Source organism: Arvicola amphibius, chromosome 2 (assembly GCF_903992535.2).
Source record: "Arvicola amphibius chromosome 2, mArvAmp1.2, whole genome shotgun sequence".
In the NCBI taxonomy this organism is placed as follows: domain Eukaryota; kingdom Metazoa; phylum Chordata; class Mammalia; order Rodentia; family Cricetidae; genus Arvicola; species Arvicola amphibius.
This window is the reverse complement of record NC_052048.2, coordinates 27,221,537-27,246,694: the sequence shown is the minus strand read 5'-3', so window position 1 is coordinate 27,246,694 and position 25,158 is coordinate 27,221,537. Positions and strand designations below refer to the sequence as shown.

The following is a 25,158-nucleotide window of genomic DNA, read 5'->3' as shown; positions in this document are numbered from 1 at the left end:
TTTCCAGTGAAAACAGGTGTTCCTGAGCTTTTTCTTTGGGCTGCCAACCAGCTCCCAAATAAAAGACATGGAAACATAATAATAATTATGAATACTCAGCCTTAGCTTAGGCTTGTCTCACTAGCTCTTTTAATTTAACCTGTTTCTATCATCTACTTTTGCCTTGGGCCTTTTTGCCTTTCTTTCATTCTGTAAGTACTAGTTTGCTGTTTCCTCCAGGTATGGTGGTTGGCTACTGGCGTCTCCCTGTCATCTCTTTCTTTTCTTCTTTTTCTTTCTCTCCCTACCTGAACATTCTACCTATACCTCCTCCCTTGCTATTGACTGTTCAGTTTTTTGTTAGATCAGTCAGGTACCTAAGTCAGGCAAGGTAAAAGTTTACATAGTTAAACAAATGCAACATATATTTTCATAGTTACACGACTATTCCACAACACATAGCCTTCTTCATGTTGCTTCTGTATTAAAGCATTACTACACTGCTTCACTTCTAGTCACCAAGTACCATTATACATTATAGGGGACAAACAGCAAACATCTGGAAGGAAGATGAATTTCTGAGCACTTTTGTACACAAAGACTTGCCTTTGAGGAAGACTGTTCTGAGTTATAAGTTAGCTTGAGTTCTTGGTAGGTTCTGTCTATTTGGAGACTAATTGCTCTTTCACATTGGTTTATTGGTAATGACAACAACCAAACCTTTGCACTGAGTAGTTTGAGTAGAGAATATCCAAAGTTATTAGATGTGCAGACGCTCCTCAGAATCTAAGGTTGTCTGCTCATTCTTAGGGGGTTTCAGTTGATTCTTGCTTGGGTCCTGGCTCCTATTCAAAGACATTTCAGTTACTGAGGCATACATGAATCTACTCAAACTTACATTTCCCTGAAGGAGTCTGAGATGAGGAAAGAAGCCTCACAGACTCTAGGTTTTACATAGTGTGAACAAGTAAACATCACAAGCTTTGGGACCATCAGAGTATACCAAACTCTTTTCTGAATTTGAAGAGAAGCGGTAAAGAATGAATGAGGGAGGCTGGGCGGTGGTGGCTCACGCCTTTAATCCCAGCACTCGGGAGGCAGAGGCAGGTGGATCTCTGAGTTCGAGGCCAGCCTGGTCTACAAGAGCTAGTTCCAGGACAGGTTCTAGAAACTACAGGGAAACCCTGTCTTGAAAAACAAAACAAAACAAAAAAAAAACAAAAAAACAAAAATAAAACAAAAAAAAAGAATGAATGAGGGCCAGTGAACGGACTAAGGGGTAAGGGCTCTTCAAGTCAAGCCTGACAATCTTAGTTTGATCCCTGGAACCCACATGTTAAAAGGAGAAAACTGAATCCAGCGAGTTGTCTTCTGACCTCCATAGTGTATTGTGAAATTGTGAAATAAGCTCTGATACACCCAGTCATAAAATGCAAAAACATAAATAAATAAATGTTCACTACAAATGAAAAAAGGAATGAGGGCCTGGAGAGATGCTCAGCAGTTAAGAGCACACTGGCTTGTTCTTCCAGAGAACCTTGGTTCAATTCCCAGCACACATGGCAGCTCATAACTGTTACTTTAGTTTCCGGGACTATAAAGCCCTCTCCTTACCTCTTTGGGTGTACATACTGCATGCATGTGACACACAGATATACATACAGATAAAATACCCATAAACACAGATGGTGTGGTGGGTGGGAATGAATTGGTAGGTAGAAGTAGTACTGAGCTAAGCAACTTTGGTAATAAGTGAAGGGTGAAAGAAATGATATACCAGAAGCACTGTTGGTGAATTAATTTCTCACAAGTTGTAGGCATGTAAGTAACTATTCTTCTTCTGGTATGTGTGTAAGCTAAAATAAGTAAGTAAATGAATGACTAGATGTAGTCTAAACTATGCAGGAAGCTTATGTGGGTGAATCTCCTAGAAGGCTCAAGACCAGCTAGACAGCATAGGGGAGACCCTGTCTCCTTTCTTCAAAAGCAAATGAACTGTCTCTGGCAGGAGCAAGGAGAGGCAACTTCATTCATAAGGAAAAGGTTTTAGAGTTGGAGATATTAACATAAGTCAGTTTATACAAAAGGCAGTTTAACTTCCAGAACGCCTGCCATTTTCCTGTGTGCCAAGAAGGGACCAGACCGTAGTGGTAGAGCTTTATTATCAATTGGGAGGATGTTTGTCTCATTTTGTGCAGGTGGCCCCTAAAAAAAGTCAACTTTGGGTCCTCTGCAAGAAAAACAAATGCTCTTCACTTTTGAGCCATCTCTTCAGCCCCCTTTTAAAACTAAGTGCCCAATTAAGATTGGCTTAGGTGCGTATGTTGAAACATGTCTTTAATTCTAGCATCCGTGAGGCAGAGGCAAGCAGGATCACATAGTGAGATGCTTGCTCAAAAGAGAATAGAAGTTTGTAGATCTTTGGTTATGGACGCATATAGGGCAGTTAATACTAATAACTTGTCTGGAAGAATAGGGTTCAGCTCTTAGGAGCTCTTATTGCTTTTGCAGGTGACCTGTGTTTGCTTCCCAATACTCACATGGTGACTCACAACCACATGTAATTTCCAGTTCTTAGAACTCCTGAACACACATTGGTGTACATAAACTCATTCAGACAAATACATGTATTTATTAAGTAAACAGACATGTAACTTATTAAAAAGTATGAATAGTCTTACAAATCTGAATTGTTAATATGTAGCATTGAGAAGATTCTTATGGATGGGCCAGCAAGATGACTCAATGACTAAAGGTGTTTGCAGCCAAGACTGATAGATAGCCTGAGTTCAGTTCTTGGAACCTGTGTGGTAGAAGAGAATTGGACCCCACAAACTGCCCTGTGGCATACTCACACCTGTCACATGTGAACACACATCTAAACACACATGAAATAGGAAAAATCTAGCATAATTTCTCTAAAGGTCCCTGTAGCAAGTAAGCTGACTAAAATTAGAGAAATAATTCCCATCACAAGCATCACCAGAATGTGATTGACAAAACATGAGCACCTTCTGCCAGGAAAGCTTCTTGGTGCCTCTGCTCCAAACTGATTTCCTCCTTGTTTACGGCCCCCTTGGGCCCCAGTGCCATAAAGACTCCTTCCGAGTAGATGTGTGGCTGAGGCTTTAGCCTCTTGGTCTCACTGTTGTGCCTGGGGCCATAGGCTTCTTGTCATACTCAGAACTTTCAGCACCATTGTGCCCAATATTGTGACAGCAAAGTGGCCATTGGAAACTTTGGTGTGCTGGGCAATGGCAAGTACCAGTGATGCATTGCAGTTGCTCACAAGTCACAGAGAGAGCCTGGGTAGGAATTGAGAAATTACTAGTCCTGCTGTCAGGTGGCTTTTGTCTGCAAAAATAAAAATCTGACCTCCACATGCATAAAAATAAATAAATGCAAAATGGGCTATTACTGTTGATCAGTATATCCCTGAAGAACAATCCTGAATTTCTTGGTCCTCTTTTTTTTAAAAAATTTTATGTGTATGGATAATGCATATTCTTGAATGTATGTATCATGTATGTGCCTGGTGCCTTTTCTGAAATGTTGTCAGGTCCTCTGAAACTGGAGTTACAGATGGTTATTAGATGTTCTGTGGGTGCAGGCCTTCTGCAAGTGCTCTTAACCACCAAACCATCTTTGCAACCCCCAATTTTTGACCCTCTTAAGGAGCTAGCCGTGGACTGTTTACAGTAGACAATTTCAGTGTGATGACCTAAAATCTTTACTCACTGTGCTCAAGGCACTGAACAAAGTGAAATATTCTCCACCTTCAACACTCAGAAGATCAGTGCACTGACACTCTCCTGTGCTTTCTGAGATATCCTAGTGTTTGTGGAGACATAAAGTTGCTTAAGAATTTTGTGCTTAGGTTTCCATGCATGCTGAGTGGATTCCTTCTTACTCAAGAGTCTACAGTGGGAGACATGTTGCACTGCGTGTGTTGAACTCCTTACCAGGGAAGTGCCACTCCTAGCAAATTCTATGAATGCTTCAAGACAGCATTGGGCTTATTAGAAAGTGGACTTGCTATAGGCAAAAGCAACAAGGAGAAGCTTGAGTTCAGAGAGATTTTCTTGTAGCCTCCCTGTGCTGACACTAAAGTTACTCTTTCTTTCTTGGTCTTTTGAAATGGAATTCATTCTGTAGATCAGGCTGGCCTCTCAAGTGCTGGTGTTAAAGATGTGTACCACCATGTCCACTCCCCCACTTGGTATTTTTATTAATCTTTAGGAATTTCACAATGTATTTAGATCATACTCACTACCACCCCTCCTACTCCTAACTCCTTCCAAATTCACTTCTCACTTCCCTACTCCCTCCTGTCCTTTTTAAAGTTTGCATTCATAACCCACCCCAAATCTAGTTTGTGTTGCTTATAGCCCCAGTTGTGTGGCTACCCACGGGAGTGTGGTCAGTCACTTAAGGAAAACTGCTTTTTCCTATATGGGGTGGGGATCATCAGGAGGTGACCACACATTCATGAATTGTAGTAGTTTTGCCATGTGTTCCAAAGACACTTGTTTTGCTTTGGTCCCTCAACTGCCATGTGCTGCCTCCTCCAACCCCCTTTTTTTTTTGTCTCTTACAGTCTTTGTTTGCGAGAGGCTCTTAGCAATGTTTTTTGGTTGTTTGTTTTTGAGACATAGTTTCTCTGTGCATCTTTGACCATCCTGGAACTTGCTCTGCCTCAAACTCACAGAGATCACCTGCCTTTGCCTCCTGTGTGGTGGGGTTAAGGGTGTTTACCACCACTGCCTGTCAGGCTCTTAAAATCTGTACATACCCCCTTCCATTATAGTTCTGAAACCTTATGTGGTGGTTGTCCCATTTGTGGCTGAAGAAGAATTTTCTTATTAGGCAGTCAGATCGTTACTGTTGAGGTTGTGATATATCTGAATGTAATTTATTTTCTCTTAGAATGTAGTTTATTTTCTCTTTTAAGCAAGTTTGGTGTGGTGATGTACCACTCCAGATGTGATCCCAGCACTCAGGAGGCAGAAGCTAGTTAAGAGTTCAAAGCCAACCTGCTCCACATAGTGAGTTCTAGGCTAGCCAGGGCTAAGTAGTGAGACCCTGTCTCATAAATATATAAACAAAGGCGGATATAATGGCTCAAGTGGGTAAAGAAGTTGTTGCCTCGTTTCCATGCTTGTGCCATGACATTTACACCATGGCACGTATGATTGATAGGTAGAGAGAGAGATGTATGTAATTTTAAAAGTTAATGAAGTTTTTGTTATTTTTATTCTTTTAGTGAATATCACTTGAGGTCTGTCTGCTCAGCAATTTTGAAAAACTACCAGGATGAACTGCCAACTAGTTAGCATTCTTAGGACTATTTTGGCTTACAGTTTTGGTACTTAATTGTTTGTTTGTATATTTATTGCTGTGCTTGGTGTAGGGGGTGGCTCTGGACAAACAAATCCCATGTACACATGTGGAAGTCAAAGAACAACCTTTGAGAGTTGGTTTTCTCCTTCTGTGGGTTCTGGGGTTACCGGATTCCATAATTAAGATTTTGAGGAGGCCTTTTTTTTTTTTTTTTTTGCTTGGATGTTGTGTTGGGTATGAAAATTAGAGACTTTGTTTGCAAGCTTTTGTTAGTGTTTGTACATTTAATATGTGATTCAAGGCATTTTTCTTCTTTATTGAGTATGGCTGAGAGAAGCCAAAAAAATTGGGTGAAACTTGAGTACCTTCATTGAACGCTCATTAATTGTTCATACTGACTTGGGGAAACTCCTTTTGTGTCCTTTTCTTTTTCCTTATTTATCTATTTCCCTACAAAATCATACCTGTTTGTTTGCCTTGTGCCCTCCCCAGTTGCTTCCAAATTCTCATTCTAGTGTTTTCTCTTGTTATGCTTGATTTCAGATGACAAAATCTAGCCCTTTGTAGGTTGAAAGTTTTAGCAGTGTCCATAGGCCTCAAGTGTCAGAATAAAATTTTGTAGGTCACCTTTCATGAACTTAATGTCCACAGCTGCCATACAGCACACACCAGGTTCTTAACACCAAGATCCACCAGCTAACCTGGTCTGGAGGGAATCATTTTTTTCTGGGCTGATGAAATATTTGTCCCCCACAACAAAGTATCATCAGTGTTTCTCCCCAAGGGCAAGGTTGGATGAACACTAGCAAGTTCTTTATCTTGAGATTTTGCGCTAATGATAGCATGAAGTCTATCCCCTTTGGATTCTGATGATCTTTTTCAAAGAGAACTCATACTATAGGGGTTAATTAAGTTTAATGTTCTATATCTGTAACAAGATTCTAAGATAACCTAACTTAAAAGGAGAAGGCTTATTTTGACCAATGGTTTAAAAACTACTGTTATTTGACCCTGTTTATTTAAGCTTATGGTGTCATAATAAATCACATAAGGGACACCTATTTGGGAACTGCATCACACGGCAGCTAGGAAGTAAAGAGAATCAAGAAGGGGGGGGTTAGGTTTCAATAATCCTTTTATGAGTATGGTTGTAACGATCTACTTAATTTCTTTCCAGTAGTCCTCAACTTCTTAAGGTTTTGCTCCACTCACTACCTCCTCATGGGTGTAGTCATACCTGCTTTCTTTTCATTTTATTTTTTGTTTTCTTTGGAATTCAGTCTTTGAGACTTAAATCATTCATCAGTCTTTTAGAAAGACTGCTTCCCAGTGGCTAGCTTCTTTCATTTACTTAGCTTGGGGATCATTTGTTACCACTTGCTTCATGGAGGCACTAGTCAGTATCAAGTATTTAAGCACAGGCTATTACTAATTTAAAAAAAAAAAACAACCTTTAACATTTTATTCTCAGATGTTGTATATAGTTTTCACAGAGTGTCTTGTTGAGGTTCACTTACTGACTTGTGAGAGTTTCCAAGAGCCTGTGTTCATCTTTCCCTCAGAATTGAAAATGCTTACTGCCTGTCTCCTTCAGGATTTCTTGCTACATAGGTGGTAGGTAGTAAGGAGTTCTCCTTCTTTGTCTTTTTAGATTTATTTATTTGTGTGTGCATGTGGCGCATGCGCAGGTATTCATGCCTAGAGACCAGAAGGGGATATCTGGCCTTCACATGCATGCCTTCATCACTCTTCATCTTTTTCTCTAAGCCAGACACTCTGGAAGCCAACAAACATCAAAAACCTTTATGTGCCCGCACCCCAAAACCCACTGGGTTACAAGTTGTGTGGCCAAATGGGACACATTTACATGGATGCAGGGATCAAAGAGTGCGTAGCAAGCACTCTTACCCATCGAGCCACTTCTAGCCCTTATGTATTTGTTGATCAAGATTACAATTTATTTAGAAATTTAAGTTTTTTAACTGTTACATTTAATTGTAAATGCTGTTGACTTGACTTCTGAGATGTTGCCTCCCTTTCGTCTCATGGCTCCCACTTCCACTCTCACCCTTTCAGCGTCCACCCATCCACGTCTCCACCGCTGTCCAAAGTCAAGTCTTTGGTTCCTTACTAGAGAGTTTCCAAGTCATGCAGCAGTGACCTGGTTGAGGACAGAGAACACAGATAGTTTCTGAAGCCTGGAACTGTCATTTGAAGTAACTTCCAGAAGTAGTTCTCTCAAAGTCTTCTGCTTTAACTTTAAATTTTATGCAAATATCTAATTAAGAATACCTTCCCAGCAGCAAAGACCAACAGTAAAAACAAAACTGACAGTAAAACTGTTGACAGGTTTTGCTATTTTTACCTGCTGGTTTTGTGTATCCTGCCTGTGGTTGGTGGAACCCAGCTGCTGCACATGGCCTTGACCTCCATCATGGAATCTAGACAACCCATCCTAGTGCCTGGTAGTAGAAGCTGGGTATGGCTAGCTAGGAACATGTTTTTCCAGATTTCTTTTCTGCATGGCTATGCTTGCCTGGTCCATGCACTGATCTCTTCTTAGAACATGGCCAGAGGAAGCTTTTTGGCCTCAGGAAGTTACGTGCAGTTTCAGGAATCTCTGCTCCTCCCTTTGCAACTGTGAGGATCACACATTTACAGAAAGTCACACTCTGGGTTTGTTTTTTGATATAATTGATATTTTCCAATGAAATTGGTATTAGAGTTGCATCAACCTGGAGTGAAGGAGCTATTTTAGATTGATTCTAAAATAGTTGAGAAAAAATTATTACAGCCAAACAGACCTATAGCTTTTGGAAGCACACAGGATAAACTGCTTGGCCAACTAAAAGTGTTTATAGTTGGTTTCAGTACCCGAGCATTATAGGCACTCTGTCTGATTTATACTTTACAGTCTAAATTGGCATGGCACATGCCTTTGGGATTAAATTAATTTATACCAAGTGAGAAAGCATCAGCTGTCAAAGTCAGAGGTGCCTTCTGGAGATCAGTGTGCTTTATTTTCTCCCAGTATTCTGAGCTTACACTCCAGGCATTCTCTCTTGGACAGCAGCTGGGAGAGCTCTTCAAGCTGCCTGCTGTGCATCCCCTTTGTGCAGAAGTGGATCTGTTCCCATACAGAAGCAAATCTGACTCAGATCCTACACCGTTCTTAGTTCTATGCACATTAGAAGGATCTTAGCTCTTAAACAAATGCAACAAACAATATATTCCTTAAGTGTTTTTCTTTATTTCTTTTCTGTCTCTAATGAACGCAAAGCATTAGTGTGATTGATTGCCAATTATGCAGATCTGTGATCTTTATCCATAGTTGGGAATAGGAATTTTCTCTCTGCTACCTCTTTTAGTAAGATTAAAGAAAATGTGTACAAAGAACAGGAACATAGCATACAAGATGAAATATCAGTGTTTAGGAGAAAGAAGGTTAAGCATGTGACAGGTTATGCTAAATGAACTAGTAATATCCTGTCATTAGAGTATCTGTAGTCACAAATGTGTTTGTTAAGCAGTTAAGACGTTAAAAACAAACAAGAATACTTTTCTATGATATGTGCTAAAGCACCTCTTTGTGTTCCCTTCCACTGCCCAGGAGTGTGGGCTGTCCCATTCTTTGCCTGAGCTCTTCCCCTGGTAGCCACTGCGTGGTGGAAAGGTTTGTTCTCCAGAGCAGGGAAAGTGGGGAGGGGCGGGAATTGGTCAGACTTTTCACTAATGAGCTGTGACGCCAGCTGCAAGAGCGGCAAATCCTGTTACTCTCTTCACCTACTCCATGAAGCTTCGGAGTGGCTGGGAACAAGGTTCCTCTCTCTCTGCCGATCTGCTGCTTTTTCTGCTCTTTCCCTTCCCTTCCTCTTCTGGCCCTGAGCATCTTGGCAGAGGTCAGATTTCGGTGCTCACAGTTCATTGCACACAGTGAAAAGGAGTTGTAAAAGAGTAGAAGAGAAAGTGAGAAAAAGAAAAAAAAGTTGGGGTGGAGTTTTTTTAGGAGGCTCTTTTGCTGCCTCAGTCTTAAAACAGCTTACAGCAGCTCTAGGTTGAAACCTTGAATAATAAAGCTTTGAATAACCTGGATTTCCAAGTAGTTCTTTGCAGGAAGCTTTATTAGAGCATGGACATAGTGGACTGTAAGTTAAAAGAGAGTTTCAGTTTCTATTCAGGAACTTGTAAATTTTGAAGATGATAGTCTACTCTCTTTAGTGTTTGCTCAGATTGTCATTGTAAGGAGGAAGATGGTGTATAGTATTCATAATTGTATCAGGAACCATGCCACTCCATCTTATCACAGCAGTCCTTGGAGATAGACACCTTTTTAATATGTGTAATTTATTAATTCGTATTTTATATTGCATTGGTGTTTTGTCTGCATGTATGTCTGCATGTATGTCTGTATGAGGGTGTTGGATTCCTTGGGACAGGAGCTACAGACGGTTCTCTGGAAGAGCAGTGCTCTTAACTGACGAGTCATCTCTTCAACACCCCCTACCCCCAAACTATTTTTAACTACAGTTCAGTAGTACCTTGCTACTAGCCCCTTAGGTGCACATTTTAGTAGCGCAAAGTGTATTCGCATTGAAATACATATCTAGAACTTTTTTATTTTCTGTGTCTAAGACTGTACCATTAACCTAATGTGGAAAAGGTTAACTGAGCTTCTTCTTTTGTTCAGCAGGATTAAAATGGCTTCTATTCTTTTTGTTGTTGCTGTTTTCTCCTACAATATTCTTACTACACATTGTGTGGTGGACCACACAATGAGATAAAGTCATGTTTCACTGTCTTGTTTTGGTTCATTTATTGATACAAATTGCTGGGACTCACCATAACCTATACGAAAGGGATAAAGGCACTATTTTAAAATTTCTGGGAGGTGACAGGGTATCATTGTGTATCTCTGGCTTTGCCTGTCTCTTCCTCCTGTGTGTGCATTGATGAACCTAACCTTAATAACTCTTAGCCTAAAATTCTCTGGGAAAAGACCTTCTAGAAGTGTGTCTTAAAAGGGCCCAAGTAGCCCCAGCTGCTGTGTGGGGCTGCTTCTGAGTCCGTAACTGTACCTCAGGCAGGGCCTGTGTTGATGTCTGTGACCCATGTTGCTACAAAGGCCACACGGATGCCTGGGGTCTAAGCCCCAACCTGTAAAAATGTTGGTGACCAAGGGCTATCCTGCCTCCAGGACCCTGGTGTCAGTTGGGCTGGGCTGCTTCTGAGGGCCATGTCTGTGTCTCTGGCCCTACAGCAGGCAGGGTCTGAATTGATGTCTGTGGTTCTTGCTACCTACCACCAAGGCCCAAGTGAGTGAAAAGGTGTTGGAGAGTTGAGGTTTTTTTTTTGTTTTTTTTTTTTTTTTGTTCTGTTTTTCCCCCCAATGTAATTTTTCTTTAAAACAAAACAAAGCAAAACAAAACTGGTTAGATGCCACGAAGTAGGTGGCAGTGCCTTAACTGTATGCGTGTTGTTAGGCCCAAGGGCCTCTTCCATCCTTGTCAAGGGGAGTGCTAACCTTCTCTCCTTTTATACAACACCCAATGTAGTATTTTTTGTGGTGGTGGGCGGGGCGTTCTTTTGGAAGGATATGGAAGGACTAGGATTGGGGTACATGATATGAAGTTCCCAAAGAATCAATAAAGAATTATGTTATTAAAGGGAGGTTGAATAGGGCTGTTGGTATATATATTTCGGTGGTGAGTGCTTGTTTATAATATTGAAGGCCTTAGGTTCCATCCCCAGCACAGAGGATCAGGGACTGATTCAGTTATGTTTGAGACAATGTGGTAGACAAGGAGACATAGTCCCGTAGAGTGTGTGTTACAATGTGTTAAGGTAGCCATGGCATTTTGGCAGGATCACAGAATTGAAGGTATCTAGGAAGACTTGTAAAAGACAAGTTTCTTGAACTTATTACAGAGAGGAAGGCAGTCAGGTTTGTTTTTTTGAATGCATAGACTATTGTTTACAATATTGTACCTCAGGAAAAGGAGTCAGCTCACAGCCAATGACTGTTAACTACCTAACAGTCTAGCTCTAAGTGATACCACTATATCTAGAGGCGTAGTTTATTCATTTGGACTTTGGGTAACAGTAGCACAAGTTGTCTAGTGCATAGCAAACTACCATGTGGGGGAAAGGACGGTGAATGCTGGCTCCACAGCAGAGGCTCCTCTGGAGCAGTGTTCCTTGAGAGCTACAGAGGCCTCAAGGCCTCGTGGCCTCAGTTGTGCTTAGCCAAGTCACCCAGGGTGCCAGACACTCAAAATTCACTAGAAAAATCCCTTGTTGCTGTGTGATTCTTGTAGTGCACTGAAGTTTGTTGGAGACCAGCTTTTGATGAGCTGCCCCAGGTGTGGTCCTTTATAGCCCTTCAGAGTTTTGTCTCCTCCCTGCAAACTTTCTGTTCTTGCTTCTGATTGGTGTGGGTTAATGGCTCTCCAGGGCTTTATTAACCTACCACACACAGGTGCTGAGCAGGAGATCCTCCATCTTTATCATCATCATCATCATCATCATCATCATCATGACTGTAGGTATGGAGAGAAGACACCATCACATAGGCTTCAAAGATGGAATTCAGTTCACCAGACTTGGACAGCAAGTGCCTTTACCCTCTATCTCACCAACCCCACTGAACCTTTCTAAAATAAAGAATGTTAATGAGTGAGAAGGAGTTTTGTTTGTCCAAGAGTAATTGGGTAACTTTTTTCCTTTTTCCCCCTTGGCTCTGTCACTGATATACTGACTTAGAAAGTCATTCCTTTAGATGTTTTTTGTTTATTTTGAAAACATTGCTGTTATAAACCATATTGGCCTTGAATGTTCTATTCTTCTCAAATATTGAGATTGCAGATTGCAGATGTGCTATACTAGGCCTAGCTATCTGTTAGGAGAGTTAAAGTGTGTTACCTGTAATTTACCTTCTAGCTTAAGCATTCCTAGATTCTGACTAGGTTAAAACTGTGAGCCTTTTGTTGTTGGTCGTGGTGGTTTGTTTTGGTTTTTGTTATTTATTTTAGAGTCTCAAGTAGCCCATTACATTTTGAGAATAAAGACTTCCAAATTTAGGACTTTAAATAAATAAATGGAACAATTTGTACAATTTCATAAAAACTTGATTGTTTCTCTATAGTAGAAATAGACTATCTATGTACACGTAGCTATCTAATTGGTGTTGAGATCTGAAATCACGTCTTGCTTTTGAGTTAAAGTGCATTTGATTTTTATTTTTTATTTTTTTTTTAGTTTTAGATCTAGTTGTAAACTAGTCAGTTGTAAGCAAACGCTTGGGAATCTGTAAACCTGGGTTGTACAAAAATTAATGACTTAGAGCCTATTTCATCACTTCAGAAAACATTCTTGTTTTGGAGGGTTGAGAAGAGAACTAAGTTTATTGATGTTTTCCCACTGCCACTTTTTGCCCATTGACCCATCTCTTAATTTCTAAGTCTGTATGAAGATCATCTGTCTTCTGTAACTTCTACCTGAACTTTCAGGGCAAGCAAATGCACCTCACCTATGATTAAATTATTAACAGTCGTTACCTCATTTCTCTCCAGATGATGTAAGGATTATTTTATTCCAGCAACTGCTTCTATCAGTCTTGTAGGTAGAGCCATACATTCTTCCAGTGCTACTTTGTCCAAAACATAGAGGTTTTTTAAAGCTGTTGCTGGTGGGTTATCTAATAGGACTGTCAAGTAAAGATTAATTTATAATCAGTTGTATGGTGTTTCTGTAATTTTCATTGTCATTAAAATATGAGCAAGGGGCTAAGGAGGTGATTCATTCTGTAAAGTGCTTTGCAATGCAAGCATGAGAACCAGAGCTCGAAACTCTAACCCCATATAAACAAGTCAGATGTGGACTGTGTGCCTGCAACCCTAGTGCTGGGGAGGTGAAGATCCAGGTTAAGTCTTCCAGTCTCCTGGTTTGATGAGAGACCTTGTCTCATAAAATAAGTTGGAGAAGCAATTGAAAAAGACAGCTCAACATCGACCCACAGCCCACATCACACACACTTTCTATTAAGTTTTTGATTATATAATTAGCATCCGTTCTTAAAAGAAATTTCCTTGTGTATTTCTTCTACAAGGGAATGGGGGCTAATAAGAAGTAATAGAAGAAATAAACTAGAATGCGAAGCTCCCATTGTCCTTCTGAAAGTATACATAGGAAGAAGGGCAACATTGTTTGTGACCGTCCTTTATTTAAGCAGATGTCTGATCTATTTCTCTCTCCCTCTTCTCTCAGGAGTTAGAGGCAGCTCTTCACAGAGATGACTCAGAGTTTATCAGCGATCTGATTGCCTGCCTGCTTCAGGGCTGCTATCAGCGAAGGGATATCACGTGAGTAACCCTGGTCTTATTATTTCTTGTATAGGGAACTCATTAACCTGCTAACATTGGTTGGCTCCACTCTCTTGTGACTAACCCAGCATTGGCCAGTACATAACAGTGTAGACTCTATATACAAGCACATCCACAGACTTTATGTTTGTTCATTCTTTATTATAATTCTTGAGTTTGTGTTTACCAACAAATGTCATCCCTTTATGCTAGCTACTTTGAATGTACGAATGTCTTCTCTTGTGTATTTTTCTGATTTTTGAATTGTACTACTGGCAAAATATTGCCTAACAAATTAAAATCAGGTTTCCTGTGGCTTATATATCTTCTGTTGTTCTCATAACCAGTACAATAACAGAATTAAATTGGAGTCTCTGGGCTCCTTTCTTCCTTAACTGCTAAGTAGACAGCTCTTTGATGCCTTTGAGATGTTTAGAACTTTAGAGTAGATGTTATCTGTGTAGACAGATACAGAACTTCCTGATAAGAGCTCATCTCTGCTTTGCTTTGATATGAGATTGGGTTTCTCTGTGTTGCCCAGGCTGGCATAGAACTCCTGAGCTCGTGATCAGCACTTTCTGCTTCAACTTCCCAGATAGCTGGACTATAGACCTGGTCATCCAGATTTTCTTTGATTTGATTCAAGTTGAGACAGCTTAGGACAGACTCAAACAAAAGGCTGCCCTTGGCCCTTGGCCCTTGAAACTGTGTAGGAGTTCAGTTATGTTTTTGAAATAGTTAAAGGTGGCTGGAAAGGTGGTCAGGGCTTTAAAAGTTGGAGGATACTGCTGTTGAGGATACAAGTTTGGGCGGCATTCAGCGACTAGTGATTGTGACTCTCACTCCAAGGACTCCAATGCCCTCTTCTGGCCTCTGTGGGTATGTGCACAAACAAACCAGAACCCACATAAATACTTAATTTGAAAATATAGTTTATTTTTTATTTTAAAAAATGGTGTGTTTCATCATTTTGTTATAGTGAATACAGTCTGCTAAGTTGGTAAGCTAGGCCTGGTATTAATGTTCATATTGGCTGAGAGAGGTGGACAGTGGTGTGTTTTTCATGATGTCTGAGAGTTATTGCCCTGCCTTGAACTTGTTAGGTAGCCAAGGCTGGCCCTCAACTCTGGTTGTCCTGCCCCCACCTCTCTACTCCAGGGATGACAGGAGTGCTGAAATTACAGACATGCGACACCATGCCTAGCTTTGTCATCCTGCAAGTAGCTTTCTGACTTTTTATGTCAGCCTGCATGGCAGATATATTTTAGTGATATCTATACATGTGCTGTTCTGACTTTGGGGTGAAATTTGGTAGACTGGTAAGCTAGAGGGTTAATTCTTTGAACTCAAAAGTAACATTGCTAGTGATGTGTGTGGAAGACTGGTTTGCTCTTTCTTAGGCATTGTTAGGAATTTTCTTCTTGGGAAGTTTGCTAGGGATCTGCTCTTCTACCCTGGGCATGCTAAACACATTTCTCTCTTCCTGAATTCTACTGTTAGCCCTAAAAACACTTACTGTTGTCTCCGTAATAGTCCGTAGGTTTAAGAGGAATGCTTTATGTTTGTGTAATGCCCATCTTGAGTAAAGTATTGTGGAGTAGTATTTTAATTTTGTATTTAATGCATGCATGTTAAATTGTGTGTTGGTTTGGTCAGAGAGATTAAAATGAATCTTACCGTCACCACTACCACCAACTCCCTCACCGTGACACCGGCTGGCCTCAAACTTGTGTTCAGTTCACCTGCCTTTGTTTCTGAAGTGGTAGGATTAAAGGCATGCTCTGCCACTCTCAGTGTCATTTATTCATTTTAAAACACTTATAATCACTTGTATATGGTTTGTAATTTCATAGCTATGTTTCTTATAACAATAATTTTTCTTATAACCAACTTTTCTCTAAATGTGATTTATCAGATAATCCAGTCTTTTGGGTAGATACTTTGTCTGACTTTTAACTGTGAGTAGCCTTATACTAAATTCACTAGCTGTTAAAATTAATCTTATTATTTTTGTTTCTGGCTGTGCACTCAGTTGAAAGAAATGCCCAGTTAAAATTTGTTAATGGGACAGGTACAGTTATGGCTTACTGGTTAAGAGCATTGGATGTTCTTCCAGATGACCCAGGTTTGATTCCCAGAGTCACAGATGTCTGTAACTCTCCCAGTTCTAGGGGATTTGATTCCCTTTTGTGGCCTCCTTAGGCAATAGTCCTGCACTTGGTGCAGAGGCACACATTTAGGCAAAACACAATTATACATAAAGAAAACAGTGTTTTTATAAAGATTTTGTCAACAAACCAGCAGACTGCCCACTACAGAAGTGGCTTTGTTTTATTTTTGAACCAACTTGGAAACCATGGGGTTTCTCAGTAATTTTTATTAGCTCTGAACATGATGTCCTTTAGACCTATCAGTTATTTAACCAGACTATCCTGGAGTATCCTGGAGTATAAAATTTTATGCTGGTAATTACATTATGATTTTTATCATTATAAGTAGACAGTTACTGCATTGTATGAATAGGAATAAAAATACATCTGGACCTAGTGGTTCACATCTATCCCAGCACTGTGTAGGCCTTATAAGACAAGAGGCTTCCTGAGAATTTAGGGCCAGTGTGAGCTAGAGTGAGACCCTGGAAATCCTCGGTGGAGAAAGACAGTCACCGTCTTCCTTAGAGTAAAAAAATAAGTTCACTTCCTAGGTAGGGCTGTTCCTTCTTCCCGAGCATGCCCTCTTGATTCAGAGTAGAGTGTGTGCTGCGCTGACACTTCAGTGAAATGGTGCTTTTTTTCTTTGCTATCCTAAACTAATGTGTCTAACACCCAAAATCGTAAAATAGAAAATATTATACTTTAAAATGTTACTTTCAAAAACACAAGAACCACTCTTATCTCTCAGGCCATTTAAAAAAGAAAGAAAGAAAAAAAAAACCAAGCAAAATCTAGACATCAGATTGGGCCATGGTTTCTGGGTCTTTTTGCAGAATTACGTAAAACCCAGGCTGGACTCCAAGTGGTTGTGTAGGGTGATTTGAATTTGTGTGCATCACCATGCCCAGTAGTAGTAATCCTGCAGTAATGGGATTTACAACTATTGGTGAGCATAAATGTTTACTTTGAGGTATCTGTAGCATATATAACATGATGTGAAAATTTCTGATTTCCACTAGTGAAAAATACACCTTTCACATTGCTACTGTTGGTTACCTACATTCACACCTGCGTTAGGTTTTTTTATATTCCAAGTTTAAATGCAATTTAGAATATGACCATGCAAACAACTATTTAAAGTTACTATTGAGTTCTTCTCCCCTACCCTCCCACTCCAGAGGAAGAGTGTAAAAGAGTAAGCCTGGCTAGCCTCTAACTCAGCTGCAGTCCTTCTGCCTCAGCTTTCTGAGTCCTGGATTATAGGCATGAACCATTATGCTTGGAAGTTTGTTCTGTAACTGAGGAAATTATAGCAAAGCAAGTGTGCATGTACCCAAGATAACCAGTACCCTCCCCCCTCATGTTTGTATTTCCTTGTGTGCGGGGCGGGGGAGGGGGAATAGGGGCGGTTGGTGGGGTTGTTGTTGTTGTTGTCTTTTTCTGTGTAGCCCTGGCAGACCAGACTGGCCTTGAACTCACAAATATACCATTTCATCTAAGTTGAATTTTCTAAAGACCATGGTGAAACTTCATTCTAATTAAATTGATTTTGTTTAGAAATACTGCCTTGAGAGAATAAAGCCTTGGTTCAGAAGTTTTCAAGTCACATTTGTAATTGTCCAGGAGTTCAAGTTCAGCTCCGTGCCCTCAAGATGAGGAAGGATGTTCAGGAATTTGTTTGTAACACCTGAGGGTGTAGTTTAGTGATGAAGCTAGTATGTTGGAGCCTTGGATTTGATCTGTCACTAAAGAGGAGTGGGGGTAAACCTACTGAAAAAATAGTTCTTCAAAAGATTGAGTGGGTGGTTGTTGGTGAGGATGGCCCACATAATCTTGTAAATCCTTTAGTGTAGAACCTACTCCAAGTAGGAGAGTTTGGCAGACCTGTTAGGACAGCCGTGCTGTGGTTGTATACAGCCTCTGGTTCTCTAGAAATCAGTTCTTGTCATTGGAATAATCATATATAGTGGCCCCTCCTCAACTCCTATCGGCTGAGCCTCTCACATAGGTAAGGTTTGGCAAATAAAACACTCTACAGAAGCGTTACCCATGATTTAATTTGTAAATATAAAGTGAGGAAAACTGGGATATGGAAAATCAGGATGATTTCACAAAGTAGCACATAAGGGAACACCTTGCATGGGCTGGATTATCAAAGTAGCCTGGAGTTGGGCCTTGGATTTAGTGTTAGTTACAGGTGGTGTTGCCCCACTGATCTAGGCCATTACTGTAGTACTACTTGTATGGTACCTGTTTTGGGAATTCATTCAGCCAGTAGCTTTTGGGGGTACTGGACTTAGGGGTGTGGTCTTCTATCTGTGGAGATGATCTGAAGAAGGAGGGGTTCATTTGCTCTCTTGGGTGGTTGGAGATCTGACCACAGCTCCCTTCACAGAGCAGAGGACTGCAGTGGCTCTCTACCTTGTTGTTTGTGAGTGTTCCCCAATAAATATTTGATACCCCACTTTATTTCACTTTTTAATACTTGTTTGTTTCACTTTTTAATATTCTTCGTTTTCTTTCTTAATACGAAAATTTAAATGTCAGTAACATGTTCATTGCAGTGCTTCCTGGTCCCCTTCTGTATCGCTTCCACATTGCTATTCTAGTTATGGGCCTTACCCATTAAATAAATATTTTAAGGATTTAACAGGAGCTTTTTTCTTTGTGGTTTCTCATTCCTTATTGCATTGGGAAGTAGATTAGAATAATTGAGTGCTGATTGAAAATAACTTCTGTCAAGAGTGAAGATAGGATTAAAGCATATCATGTCATGCAGTGATATATGTGTGTGTGTGTGTAGCATAAAAATACTGCCATTAAATTCTTACTGTAATGAGTTCATCTTTTCAAGAATGCTTTTTATGTAACAGACTAATTTATAATTCAACTAGGGTCTTTGCTTGCTTTTGTTTCCATTATAAATAGAACTTTTATCAGTTAGAAACTTAGTTTTGTAAGGGTTAATTGTATATCCAACATGTTAGAATTTTTTGTTGACCACTTAAAATATTTAAGAGTTTAGAAGTTTTGTTCTCAATGCAGAAATAGCACATTTGTTCAGAAATTGGAGTGACTGCTAAATGTGCATTCAAATGTGTCTTTATTGAGATGTCTTTTTAAAAAGATTTATATGTGGATGTTTTGCCTGCATCTAAGTGTGCACTGTGTACATTCAGTGTTGGTGGAGGCCAGAAAAGGGCAACAGCACCTCCCACAATGGTTTTAAGCTGCCATGTGTGTGCTGGAGATTAAACCTAGATCCTCTGCAACAGCCATCTTTTCAACCCATAGCTGATAATTTGTTTCCAGGTATTTTCAGACAGGGTCTTTCCTTATGGCCCAGTCTAATCTTACTCTTGTGACCCTCCTTATTCCACTGCCCAGTTACTGCATGCAGTGACTCTGAAGCCAGACATTCTTGACAAATGATCCAACACACAGTCACACTCAGGTCCACAGTGCTGCAGTCTGGTGTCGATGTACACTTACTACCAGGAATTTTTTCCTTTTGGAGGAATAAAGAATTAAATTGGGTGTAGAAAAATAAGACACAAAATTAACTGTTATTTATTGATGGACCTTGTGTTGCTTTTAATGTAATACTGTTATAAACCAAGTTACTGTTGGGAGCCCACTACCCAGCTCCCAAATAAATCACACGGAGGCTTAGTCTTAGGAATGCTCGACTTTAGATTGGCTTGTTTCTTGCCCACTTAAAAAAAAAGAAACAAAAACAAAAAATAACTTAAATTATCCCTACTACCTTTCTCTCTTTCTGTATACCTTAAAAAAAAAAAAAAAAAAAAAAAAAAAAAAAAAAAAAAAAAAAAAAAAAAAAAAAACCTTCTTTCTCCATGGCTTGCTGTGTAGCTGGGAGGCTGATCCCTAATGTTCTTCTCTTCCTCCTCTGGTCTCCTTTTATTTATACTCTTTGCCTGCCAGCCCCACCTATCCTTGTTCCTGCCTCTCTATTGACTGCTCATCTCTTTATTAGGACCACCAGGTGTTTTAGACAGGTAAAGACTCACAGCTTCACAGAGTTAAACAAGTGCATCATAAACAAAAGTCACACACCTTAAAATAATATTACCTATAAGTTACTGTGAACATATACATGGGAATGTTTGCAGCCATTTTTTATTTCTTTTGATAAATAATGGGTCTTATGCTAAGAGTCTGTTTAACTTGAAGCTACCAAACTCCAAAGCAGTTATACTTCTGTTTATACTAGTACACTAATGCTGCGTATCTTTACAGCATATGATGTTTTTAGCTTTACTGTTTTATTCAGATGTATATCCTTCAAATATATTTGCTTGTTCTTGAAAGAATTAAAAAAGTTTCCATTTAGCTACAGTTTATCAATTTTTACAGTATGTTTCATCACCCTCATCACCACCTCCCAGTCTAAGGGACCTCAGTGTCACAAAGACAGACACTTTGTTGCATTTTTAAAAAGTTCTTAAATGGGCTGACAGGATTGTTCAGTGGGTTAAAGCTTGACATGCAACAAAGAGAATTGGAGCTCCAATCCTTCGGACCTGTTTAAATGCAGGCCACACCTGAATGTAATCCCAGTTCTCAGGTATCATAAGCCTGCTAGCTAGCTAGACTAACTGAATTGGTAAGCTCTGTGTTCAGATGAGACCTGTCTTCATATAGAACGTGGAGAGCTATTATTGGAAAAGGCACCCTCTGTATATGTGTGTGTGCCTCTTACCACACATATGAACACTACACACACTAAGTGGGGCTGTAGATTTAGCTTTTTAGAGTTGATACCAATGTGAAATTTGGACTGGGTATATTGGCACACTTTTAATCCCATCATTCAAGAGTCAGAGCCAGGCAGATCTTTGTCAGAGCTTTCTGTCCTGCCCAGTCCCACAGCCATTCAGTCCCAAAGAAACACACAGAGGTCTGCATTAATTATAAAGTGGTTGGCCTGTTAGCTCAGGCTTCTTATTAACTCTTACATCCTACATTAACCCATAATTTTTGCCTGTGTCTGCCTTGTGGCTTGGTACCTTTTATCAGCGAGGCATTCTCGTCTTGCTTCCTCTGTGCCTGGGTGACAACTGCAGACTGACTTTTCCTCTTCCCAGAATTCTGTTCTCGTTGCCCAGCCTATACTTCCTGCCTGGCTACTGGCCAATCAGCGTCTTATTAAAACAGTACAAGTTGACAAATCTTTACAAAGTATAAGACCATTATCCCACAGCAGATCTTTGTGAGTTCCAGGACAGCCAGGATTACATAAAATTTAATTTGTGTTTTTGTTTATATAATATGAGATGAGGTAGGTATCTTTACTCAGTGTTGATATGTATGACCTATCATCATAAAAAGATAAAATAACTCCTCAAATTGGGTAGGATAATGTCACCAACTTCATTCTTTTTAAATGTGTATAGGTGGAGATGGAGAGATGGCTCAGTGGTTAAGAGCACTAGCTATTCCTCCAGAGGACCTGAGTTCAATTCCCAGCAACCACATGGTGGTTCAGAACCATCTGTAGTATAACCTGATGTCCTCTTCTGATAATGAAGTCTTATGGAAATAGAACACTCATACCTATATATGTGAGTGATTGATGAGATGTTAAGTCTATGTACCACATGTGTGCAAGTTTTATGAAAGAATAAGAGCATTGAATCCTCTAGGACTGTGGTTCCAGCCATTTGTGAGCTACCATGAGGGTGTTAGGAATCGGGACCTGGGTCTTCTGGAAGAGCAGCCAGAGCTCTTAACTGTTAAGCTATCTCTCTATCCCTTATTCTTTTATTTTTTAAGAGTTGCAGGTTTGTCTTAGTTGGTAGACTGCTTGCCTAGGATATGCAAATCCCTCATCCCCAGCAATACATGAATGGAACATGGCAGCATTTTTGCAACTTTGCCCAATGAACCATCTTGTTGGCCCAATCCTCATAAAAATTTAAATTCGATATATTGGTATCTAACTCTAAAAATCAGTTAATCTGCTGTATCCTTGTTCAGAGTCATGATTCAAACCTAGGGACTCTCACAACATTAGGCAATTGCTGTATCACTGAGCTGTACCTTCAACCCTATTCATTTTTCTTAGGCTCCCTTTATTATCTGTATGGCATAATTGCTCTTTAATCATTATTTTATTGTGTGTGTGTGTGTAAAACTAATATGCAGTGTACATGTGTACTCTGTAGGCATGTGTAGACAAGAAGTTGAGATCAAGTTGTCTTCCTCAATTCTTCACTTTTAAAAATGTTTATGTGTGTATATTGTTTATACATTTATATATGTATGTGTGTTCACGTATACGTTGAGGCCCAAGGTTGATGTCAGGAGCCTTCCTTCATAGCCCTTAACCTTACATATTGTGGCAGGACCACTCATTTGAACCTAGAACTCAATGATTAATGTAATCTAATTAGCTAACTGCTCAGTTAGTCCTCTCTCTGCCCTCACAGGCTAGAAACATAGGCCACCTGCCAGACTCATTTGGTGGGTTCTGGGAATACAGTCTCTGATTTTCTTTTATGTATAGCAAGGACTTTGGGGGTTTTTTTGAGCTCCAGAGCTCTGTGTAACTTTGTAGCATGTCCTCGAACTCACTCTAGAACAGACTAACCTCAAACTCACAAGAGATCTGTTTGCTTCTTCCTCCCGAGTGCTGGGATTAAAGGTATGCACCACCACCTGGCTCACTTGAGACAGAGTCTCTCTAAAGTTGGAATTTGCTGCCAGTGTTGCAGTCCCAGGATCTGCCTGCCTCCACACTCCTCTCCTATTGCTAAACTCAAAGTTAATAGCACTCTACCCAGTTTTTATGTAGGTGTTAAGGGTCCAAAGCTGGTTCTCATACCTGCACAGAAAACTCTTGATCCACTAAGCCATCTTCTGAGCCCTTTCCACTTTTATTTCGTAATTTTTCCGTTTCTTCTTCTGACCTCCAACTCACAGAGATCTGTCTCTGCCTCTCCTGGAACTTGATTTGCAGACCAGGTTGACCTCTAACTCACAGAGATCTGTCTCTGCCTCCCAAGTACTGGGTTTAAAGAGATGAACCACCAACCACCTGACAAAAATATTCTTTTGATTCAGTTTATCTTTGTGATTTGATGACGTGATATAGTCTAATGCATAATTTCAGTCAAAAGTTTTAATGTCCTTTTTTAACTGCTATTTTATTTTATAAATTGTCAACTTTCCTCTCACCATCTTCTGTTTTATATTAATGTATTTGTGAATTTGGGGCCATTTGATTAGGCCTCAGACATTCCACAGCTACCTGGAAGATATCATTAATTATCGTTGGGAGCTTGAAGAAGGAAAGCCCAACCCTCTGAGAGAAGCCAGTTTTCAAGACCTTCCTCTGCGCACTAGAGTAGAGATCCTCCATCGCCTCTGTGATTACCGGCTAGATGCAGATGATGTCTTTGATCTTCTCAAGGTACCCCTCTAGCAAGCTCCTTTTCTAGAGCAGTTAGAAGCCAGCATTTTGATCCTGAAATCTGACAGTATTGAGAAGCAGGAGTTTAACTTATTCATTATAGTCTTCATGCTCTTAATTGATAATGACTTGTATAGACATTCATGCCCATGTGCCCAAAGGAATGCGAGCCATACAGACAGACAACTTTAAATTTGTTTCTTTTCATTCCCTGAGCCTTAGCTTACACGGGAAGCCTACTTGTAGTCTTGTCTTCACACAAAACAGGAATGAATTTGCCACTGATTTTTTTTCTGTAATTAACAGTCAAGTTCCAGAGACTTGAAGCTAACCCTCTCCCCCCCCCCCCCCCCCCACACACACACACACAGTTTTTTTGAGACAGGGTTTCTCTGTGTAACAGCCCTGGCTGTCCTGGAACTGCTTTGAAGACCAGGTAGGCCCAGAACTCAGAGATCTGCCTGACTCTGCCTCCTGAAACTGTTCCACCAAGGCTTGGGAGGGCAATTTCCAATCCTACTCAGTCACTTGATTAAATATAGCAGTTCTCAGTTAAGCTCTGTGCACAGACACATAAAAGTCATATAACTTAGTGAAGTCCCTGCTGAGCAATTAATATTAACAGTGGGAAGACCAGTACAGATCATTCCCTGTAATTCATTGGAAATTGCTTTCCTTTGTCTCAGCCATAATTCAGAAGGTGTTTTGTTGTGTAGAGAGATGTCTCAGAGGTTAAAAGCTCTCACCACTCTTCCAGAGGAAGAGCTCACCATTGCCTGAAATTTCAGCTTCAGGGAATTCTCTTTGTCCTCCATGGCTACCTGCACATATGTGGCACACACAGATACATGTGTTTTTTTATTTTTTAGCATTTCGTATAGTGCAAAACCACATAAAGCAAAGCCATCAGAACATCTGATTAGAAGTATACATATAAATATGGTAGGAACTTAACTCCTGTTGAGCCTCTGTAATACCAGCATTGGGGAGGCTGAGGCAGGAGGATTGTTGAAAGTAAAGAGTGAGGTCTTTGAGTAAGAACTGTCTTGAGTGATCTGATTATATTTAGTATGACAGTCCGTCCTTTTACATGTGTACACATAAAATAGCAACTCTAAGCCAAAGAGTTGTACAAATCTTTTTGATTCCTATTTTTGTGCATGGGAGCCATGGTTGGTTATAGGGAGTGCCTAGAATTTCCTCAACTTGTTTATCAAAGAAGGTACCCTCCTAGTCTGTCTGTATTTCATCTATCCTATTAGAAAATTGTGTACAGCGTATTAGGATTTTAAAATATGAGGTGCCTCTGAGTGTCAATTTTGAATTGTCATTTTAGTTTTTCTCCTGTTTTATGTTCTTTATTTTTACAAATCTATTTTCCTGTTCTGCCCAGGGTCTGGATGCGGATAGTCTCCGAGTGGAGCCTCTGGGTGAAGACAATTCAGGTGCACTCTACTGGTACTTTTATGGGACACGAATGTACAAAGAAGACCCAGTACAAGGAAGGTCCAATGGAGAACTCTCCTTGAGCAGGTACTTGTCTCTAACATAAGGGCTGTGAGAACTGCTCTAGAATGCTATGAAAAAGGCCAGGTATGGTGGCACATGCCTTTAATCTGAGCACTTGCAAGGCAGAGGCAGGCAGATATCTGAGTTTGAGGATAACCCTGGTCTACAGTGTGAGTTTGAGGATAGCCAGAGCTGTTACATAGAGAATCCCTGTGTCTCTGTCTGGGGGTTGGGGACTGTGAAAGTTAATGTATCAGAATTATATAGCACTTGTTTTTTCTAATGCAATACTTGGAATTTGGCATTTTGTTTTGGCTGCCAACCAGCTCCCAAATAAAGATGCTTGGTCTTAGCTTATGTCCCACTAGCTCTTTTAATTTAATCT

The 25,158-nt window shown here is 40.1% G+C and overlaps 1 protein-coding gene and 1 non-coding gene across 6 annotated transcripts in view; one reads left to right on the top strand and one right to left on the bottom strand.

Moving 5' to 3' along the window:
* LOC119807744 (cat eye syndrome critical region protein 2 homolog) overlaps positions 1-25,158 on the top strand; it is a 103,496-nt gene that overhangs the window by 43,767 nt on the left and 34,571 nt on the right. For 4 of the 5 annotated variants that reach the window (XM_038319852.1, XM_038319851.1, XM_038319850.1 and 1 more), the window contains exons 2-4: positions 13,582-13,676; positions 23,081-23,264; positions 24,658-24,797. In XM_038319852.1, coding sequence (XP_038175780.1) covers positions 13,582-13,676; positions 23,081-23,264; positions 24,658-24,797 — 419 coding nt within the window. Of the gene's footprint in view, positions 1-13,581; positions 13,677-23,080; positions 23,265-24,657; positions 24,798-25,158 lie in introns of those variants that run through there. The other variant, XM_038319853.1, reaches the window with a different exon arrangement.
* On the bottom strand, positions 10,737-10,862 carry LOC119808590. The gene has a single exon (XR_005284512.1). It is a non-coding gene; the product is annotated as a U6atac minor spliceosomal RNA (small nuclear RNA).